Raw genomic sequence first — 8,661 nt, forward strand, 5'->3', positions numbered from 1 at the left:
GGTATTTTCTTTTTTGTGTATAATTCAGCTTGACCACTGTAAATAGGCTAGAAGAACCATTTTCAGTTCAGCTAAGCAGGTTACAGATTGCATTTTTATTTTGGAAGTTTATTTGCATGTCATTTTAAATGGCTATTAAGGTAGAAATGTTAGACAAATGCTTCACATGTTTAATGCATACAATTTATAGGTTTGAACATATGTGAACATATACATGTGTTCTCCATATGAAACCATTACCACAATTAATGTAATAAGCAAAATTGGGTTGTTTTTTGATAGAAGTTGAAGTACATGTATTTGCTTTTGTGTGGTTGGTAGTTGCTGGCTTCCACATCCTTCTGAGGTGATATGTGACTTGACATTTGCACGCATTTGCTCACGCAAGGGTCTTTGAAGTGGTATCCCTGGCTCAGATAAGGAGATATAACTGTCTATATGATTCTGAACACCAGATGTCTGACTCAATTTCCTGCTCTGGCCCAGTTCCCTCAGTATTATTCACCAAGGAATCCCCTTTCTGATGTACAAAGGCATAAAATGTCTTGACAAATATATTGCTATTGACTTTTTTGTGCTAGAGGGAAACTTCCAGGGATTTTTTTTTTGAAATGGGAACAAGGAATCTGGCCTTGTCTCAAAAGGGAATGGGGGTATGGGGAGAACAAAATTTAGGTATGGTCAGTGGACAGGATTCCAGACCTGACCTGACCATGGTTGTCTTTTGTGGTCCTAGTTCTGTTAAACAAAATGAGAAGTAAGGGCTATATTTTCTGGGACATTTTGTCTTTATTTTTATTTTCTTGGCCTTCCAGCCTTTCAGTACTTCGGATTGTAACCAGGGCCTTCACACTTACTCCACTTGTAAACATCTTGCTGATTGAGCCCATCTGTTTTTACCCAGCATTTAACACACTGTCATATACATAATAGGCACTTCATATGTGTTTATTGATTTATGCTACATTGAAATCCTTTTCCCCCTTCTTTAGGACCCATCAATATCTTGGATTTTTTTTAATTTTCTCACAGTGACCAACTGCTCCCTGAAGCCTGCTAGGTAACAAGAAAGGGGAGAGAACTTGCAGGAGATTCGTGGAGAAATGCATCCACAAGTATGTGGCAGAATGTAAAAGGTGATCCCAAAGACGTCTACGACTAGAAATAACCTTTTTATATTGCTTGGAGTTCATGAAATTCAGGAGAACTAATATTACAGATCATATATCAAGGCATTACTTGTCTAGAAAGCTACTGCTAAAATGAGAGTTTTGCCGTGGCACATTACCAGAAACTAGGTAATTGTGTGTGTGTGTGTGTGTGTGTGTGTGTGTGTGTGTGTGTAGTACTGGGAGTTGAACTCAGGGCATTCTACCTTTGAGTTACATCCTCAGCCCTTTTTACTTTTGTATTTTGAAACAGGATCTCATTAATTTATGAAGGGCCTCACTAAGTTGGAGACAGACAACAAACCCGTGATCCTCCTGTCCAAACCTCTGAAGTACTTGGGATTTCAGGCGTGCCCGACAGTGCCCAGCTAGGTAATTATGTCAGCTGTCTGAATGCCTACACTTTTGGTAGAGATATCTGGTCATCATGAGACCCCAGTGGATAGGTTTTATTTATGAGAACATAGGGACATTCATTGCCTGATGAGGGCCAAGGGTGAGTCCCAATGGTTTTCAATCTGACTTAGCACTAACTTAAAATGGAAATAGTAAGACTATTTAAAACACACTAATCCAACTGTATCATAATTCTGTCTCTTCAATATCCTGTCTCCCATACTTGTCTGTAAGCTTGGTGAAGACAGGGCATGCATGTTTTGTACATTATTCTATCCCCAATGTCTAGAATGTTAGTTAAATGAATGTGTTTAAGTAAATGGATTAAGTAATTATGTATTAATGGATTAAGTATTTAAGTATTATGGATTTAAGTAATCCATACAAAATTTAAGTAAATACTGTAAAATGAAAAGTTAGAGTTAGCAGGTTTTGAGGGGGTTATTTTTTGGACATAGCATGGCATGGGTATCTTATAGTATTTACTCAAAATATGGGATTGTGGTCATAGAAAAACTCTTATTGTTATTGCAATTTTATTTTTTATGTTTTTCCTTCAGGGTCAATTACTGAGGCCACTGGAATGATGTAAGTGCATAAAGCTTTTCTTGCTTTATAAATTTCCAGGAACTTTTTCCTTAAATATTTCAGTTGAGGTTCTAACTCCTCAGACTGCATGATAATGATGTATATGAAGGAAATTTGTGAAGACAGGTGCATTAGGAGTAGATGAGAATGAGAGGACAGAAGGAACAAGAAGAGCTTGGAAGTAACATTGTCAGTCATTGCTAATATGGGTTTATTGTGTTTATCACTTTGTACTGTAATTATTCATGTACTTCTTTGTCTTGTATGTGGGGCTTTGAGTCCCCAGTAAACCAGTGTTTCACCTATCTTCGTATTCTTCCGCTTGTCATATCTTTTGTCTGCCATATTAAAAGATACCTGGTAGCCGGGCGTGGTGGCGCACGCTTGTAATCTCAGCATTTGGGAGGCTGAGACCAGAGGATCGCCGTTCACGGACAGCCTCAGCTACTTAGTGAGGCCCTCTGCAACTCAGTGAGACCTGGTTTCAAAATAAAGAATAAAAAATAGGGCAGGGGATGTAGCTAGGAGGTCAAATGCCCCTGGGTTCCATCCCCATACCTGAAAAAAAAAAGATGCCCAGTAAAGGTATATTGAATGAATGATTGAGAAGCTTAAAGACATGCCTTTATCATTTGTTAATTGTCATAATACACTGACTACCTATTACGTGTCTGCATTGTGACAGGATAAGACCTTTTCTTGTCCACAAGGGATTCCTCATTTAAAGGAGTAAAATTAAATGAATAATTGTAAAATTATGAGTAAATTGAGTGGGTAGATACTCATGAGGTATTATGGGAGCACAAAGAAGGCACATCTAACCCAGCATGGAAGAGATGATGACAGAATACAAATTTTTCATTATAGATAATTTTAATACAACCACTCTTATTGAACATTTGTATAATCACTTGCTGCCTTTCAATATGTTATGAACATGAGAGATTTTAGGTCATAAATGACAAGTGGGAATCACTAATTTTTTCTAAAATCCATAGCCTTAACAACTTTACAAGATCACAGCCCCCCCCATTAAACAATCATGATAATTGCAATACCATTACTAATAACAGTCACCATGGAGAGTGGCAATATTAAAGGATAATCAGTAGTTACTGAGTAAACAAATTCAAGGGGAAACAATCATATAAATTGAGTTATGCACAAAAGAGAGAATTGGCAAAGTATTTGGGGGCCTGTGTTCTTGTGTACTGGGGTGCAGAGTTTGAGCTAGAGGGTGGTGAGAGACAGCTCAGGAGAAGCTCACAAGGAGCAGATCATGAAGTATCACATGTAAGAGCTTCCATTATCTTTCAGCTCATGGAAATCACTGAGGGACTTTTAGCAGGGCATCACCTGATCATTTTTTGACTATAATTACAATATCTCTTGCAGTGCCAGGCATAGCTCTGAGGGCTTTATTTGTAACTTAGCACAATTAATCCTTAATTCCCTGTGAGTTAGGGAATATATATTCTTTTATCCATAGTGAGGATCGAATTCAGGGGCATTCTCCTTTTGAGTTACACCCCCAGCCTTTATTTATTTATCATTCATTTATTTATTTATTTATTTATTTATTTATTTATTTATTTACGGGTCTGGGGAAGGAACCCAGGGACATTCTAACACCGAGCTACACCCCCAACCCTATTTTTTCATTATTTATTTTTGAAAAAGGAACTCACTAAGTTGAGGAGGGCCTCACTAAGTAGCTGTGGCTGTCCATGAACCACAGTCCTCCGGTCTCAGCCTCCTGAATGCTGGGATTACAAGCGTGCGCCACCACGCCTTGCTACTTATTTATTTTTGAAACAGAGTTTCACTAAGTTGCTGAGGCTGCTCTTAATTCTGCAATCCTCTTGTCTCAGCCTCCCAAGTATTGGAATTATAGATCACCATGCCCAGCGAGTTAGGTACTATTCTTGTCTCCTCTTCATAGGTGGGGGAACTGAGGTATGGAAAAGTTGAATAACTGTTACAGCCAGGATTTGGACAGTGGCCATCTGGCTCCATAGTACATTTCTTTAGCCACTTTACTTGAAATATAATGTATTACATTTGTTTTATAAGAGATCAAATAGGGAACTGTTGCAATGATCCTGGTGTGAGTTTATACAGTTCTGAACTAAGGAAGGAGAAGTAAAGATAGAAAGGGAAGAAGAGGCATGAAATACAGGAAACATCTGTATAAAAGCCAGACAGGTGCAGTGGTGCACACCTGCAATCCCAGTAATTGGGAGGGCAAGCTAGGAGGATTAAATGTTGGAGGTCAGCAGTAGGAATTTAGAAAGACCCTCAGCAATTTAATGAGACCCTTTTTTGTTGTTGTTCAAAAAAAATAGTGAAGTTAAGAGAGAATTGATTTGAGTAGAAGGAAAACATCACATTGCTGACCAGAGAAAAGTAAGGGGAGACTTTTTGGTCTGGTTTAATTTTTATTTTTGATTGACAAAAAACTAATTGCATATGTCAGAGTTGCTTAATGGCTGGTAATCATTACTCACTTGTATTTGAACATATTGGTATAGGATGTGTGGAGGGGAGACAGAATGGTTTGCCTGCAAAATCAGCTCCTTAATAAGGGTGCCTAACAACTTGGCTCTGATACAAACCTTGTTGGCTAATTAGCAATCTTTCCAGAGAGGAAGAACAAAAATATGTAAGTTCATTCTTTCCATAATAGGAGAAATAAAAGCATTTCAAGACGTGTTTTGCCTTAAGGAGAAGCACTAAATTTTACATACTTCACAAGGAATTTGGAAAGAGTCAATGAATCTTCTGTTTTTTGGGAATTTGTATCTTTTAAGGATTCTAAAATGTAATAATGAGAATGAAGGTTTTAATGTTTTGCAGGGTGGGGAGAAAAGAAAAACACCAAATTTGATTTTTTTAACTTGTTGAGTGTTGACATTCCAGCTTATGACTCCACATTAATAAAAGAGATCAAAATATAAGCTCCTCTTGACTCTTGACAGAAAGAATAAAAGTTTGGTTGACAGACAAACCTGAATTCTGTGGTTCCTCCTTTTTATGTTGTGACTTTGGATAAGTTACTGAACCTAAGCTTTAGTTTTTCACCTCTAAAAAGAGGATAGTAATACTATATCTCATAGGGAAGTGTAAAATATTAAAAGAAACCATGGTCCTTTTTTGAATTTTAGGAATAAATCCCATAATCATATGTATGCTTCTTTAAATATATCAATGAATTTAAAGTTTTTGAAGATTTTTGCATCTATGTTGGTCAGCAATATTTGGCTATAATTTTCATCTTTCCTGAGTATGACATTTGTAGGGCTAAAAATAAAAGTTGCAAACTGACAGTTGGGTTTTGGTATACATGCTGTTAAATCAAGACACAGAACAAATGAGGAAACAATTTTAATTTCCCACACTTAAAATTTGAATGATCTGACCTCTGGGTTTTGGAAAATAAAAATTTATTGCAATACTATTTAATAGCAATGATAGGCTAGACTTGATTAACTAGTCCCTTCTAATAATATTTCATTTAGATTGTTTTTCTGAACTCTGAAAGCATTTGAATTTATTAGTTCTGTGGGTATTTCACTTAGTGATAAATCTTGGAAATAATGATCTTTTTAGCTGGTTTACAGATGAGGAACAAACTGCATGCATGGAATTTTAAGATACTTATCATGGGCATAAATACTCACATAACTTTCTTTCTTCTTTCTTTATTTGGTAATGGAGATTACCCCAGGAGCATTTTACCTTCAAGTTATATTCCCAGGCCTTTTTCTTTTTTCTTTTGGAAGAGGGTCTCACTAAGTTCCTGAGGCTTGTCTTAAACTTGTGTTCCTCCTGTTTCAGCCTCCCAAGTAATGATATAACAGGAGTGCATCGCCATGCCCAGTTTAATGTAGCTTTTTTTGAAGTAAAACTTCTTCACAATACCTTTCTTCAGGTTTTATATCAATATAAATTCCAATTTTGTTGTTTTACATGACACATTAATAAATCAAAGTTATTACTATCTGCTCACCAATATTCCCAACTTTTTTCTAACAGTGGGGATTAAACCCAGGGGTATTCTACCTCTGAGTTACACCCCCACCACTACTTTATTTTTATTTTGAAACAGGGTCTCACTAAATTGCTGAGTGTCCCACTAATTGCTGAGGCTGGCCTCGAACCTGCAATCTTCCTGTCTCTGCCTCATAAGTACTGGGATTATAGGCATGTGTTACCACACCCAGCTCTTATTTCCAACTATCTAAGTGAGAGAGAGAGAGAGAGAGACAGACAGACAGACTACTTGGATTGTGTGGTTAGTGTTTCATGCTTTCTTCATGAGGAGGTTCAACATGTCAATGACATTTTGAATACCTACCTCAAACAAAGTTTTGTGCTGGTGCCACAAGGTTGAACATTTTAGAAGACATAAAGGAGGATTCATATTAGCAGAGAGAATGTTCCTTTCAAAGGTGAAGAATACCACTGTGAAGAATTATTGGGGGCTATAGAACAAATACTACTTTTTTTTTGGTGGTACTGGGGGTGGAACTCAGAGGCTTTCTAGCTCCAGGCTATGCTCCCAGACCTATTTTATACTTTATTTGGAAACAGGGTCTCACTAAGTTGCTGAGAGCCTCACTAAGTCGCTGAGGCTGGTTTCAAACCTGTAATCCTCCTATCTCAGCCTCCCAAGAGCAGGGATTATAAGCGAGTGCCACCACGCCAACTATTTTGACCAGTATTTCTGCTTATTTGAATGGAAAACACTTAGGTTTCAGGCGTTCTTCTTTTTTCATTCTACATGAAGAAACTCAGTTGTAAGATTTCCACCTCTTTCCACCACATCAACCAAGAATAATATATCCTTCATCAAACAGACACCTGCCTCAAGTTCTTTTCTCTAATATTAATGCATATGTCTATTTGAGCAGGAAAATTTCTTCTGTTTCTTGCTTAAGATAATCAGAAGAGTGATATCAAACACAAATAAAGACATCAGTTTATATACAGAAAACATTAGAACAGAAATTTTGTCTTTGCCATTGATTTCCAATCATAGCTAAGCTATAATTTTACATGGCGGCACGACCCACTACAAAACCAGGTGTAACCATGGAAAAGATATTTACACGTTAGTCTGCTGGAATATTTAATTTTGTGCTCCAAACATAGTTTTAAGTGACTATAAGTTGTTCTTTTACATACAGCCTTATATTATTTTCTTCTCTACTTCGATACAGGAATCCTGTCCAACTTAGTGTTCTTACAAATCGAGACCATATGAAAGACTTCCGGCGATATCTGACATTCAAATATATCCAGTATCTAGTCCTGCCTTCTCCAAACATCATTGTCACTCTGCTGGGATTATTTGCCAGTCTATATGTCACCCTGATATTGTTTTTACCTTCGGTATCCAGAAAATCCACTGCAGTGTTTATTAGGAACATAGCTCAGGCAGACATCTTTGTTGGCTGTAGCATCTTTTCTGCCATGATCGAAGATGTGATAAAGAATGAAATGTTATCATCGTCTTTTCAATCAACCTTGAGACAGAATTTCCAGATTGCAAATGTACATATCAGTTCCCTTTTACTGAGCTGCATTAGCTTGGAGGCCTTTCTGATCACTTTCCTTCCAGTAGAGACACGCCACATAAGGACTGTTAGATGTGCCAAGGTGGTTTCTAAGATTATCTGGATTGCTATAATTACCGAATGCTTCCTTTATCAGATGGAGTGCTTCAAAGACCATAGTCTCTCTTATCTTGGCATTCACAGGCAAGCTTTGCTGTTGCTAAATGTCTGTTATACAGCCACAAAACTGCTGAAATTACTTGTTTACCCAATTGGACTACTTTTAAGGCTCTTCAACGTGTATCTCTTTTATAAAATATATTGCCGAGTGTTACCTTGAAAACTCCTTGAAAGGTTAATTGTGTATGTCAGCTTGTCTAAGTATAGCACCCAGTTTCTTGGTCAAACACTAATCTGGATGTTGCTATAAAGGCATTTTGTACATGTGATTAGCGTTTACATTTAGTTGACATTAAGCAAAGGAGATGACCTCAAATAGTGTGTGAACATCATCCAAACACCACGAGGCCTGAAGACCAAAAACTTCGGTTTTCCACAGGAGGAAAGATTTGTGCCTCAAGACTGTGACACAGAAATCCTTAAATTTCCAAGATGCTTGTCTGCCTTGTGGATTCCAAACTCAAGACTGCTGCATCAATGTTGCCTGAGATTCTAGCCTAATAATAAATCTGCCCTATAGATTTTTTGATATCCCAGCCCTGAAAATTATGAGAGATAATTACTTAAGATTAAGAAATAAAAATGAAAAAAATCTTCATAACCTATTGGTTTTATTTTTGACAACCCTGACTTGATATTGATCTTGGTGCTGAGAATCATTCTAGAGGAAGATAATCTTAAGGAGTATCATCCTTTGGGTGGCTAAATTACAACTAAAAAATTGCTAACCTTGCAAGATGTCTGCTGTTAAAGTGAAGACACTTGGAAGG

At 37.2% G+C, this 8,661-nt stretch overlaps 1 protein-coding gene across 1 annotated transcript; it reads left to right on the plus strand.

Moving 5' to 3' along the window:
* Positions 1-7,415: 7,415 nt before the first annotated feature.
* LOC308279042 (uncharacterized protein) lies at positions 7,416-8,051 on the plus strand (the record flags this gene model as incomplete). Its single annotated transcript, XM_080719008.1, has 1 exon — positions 7,416-8,051. One exon carries the CDS (start codon positions 7,416-7,418, stop codon positions 8,049-8,051), a length of 636 nt encoding a protein of 211 aa, XP_080575134.1.
* Positions 8,052-8,661: the final 610 nt, after the last annotated feature.

Source organism: Muscardinus avellanarius (assembly GCF_963383645.1).
Source record: "Muscardinus avellanarius genome assembly, chromosome: X".
Classification (NCBI taxonomy): Eukaryota; Metazoa; Chordata; class Mammalia; order Rodentia; family Gliridae; genus Muscardinus; species Muscardinus avellanarius.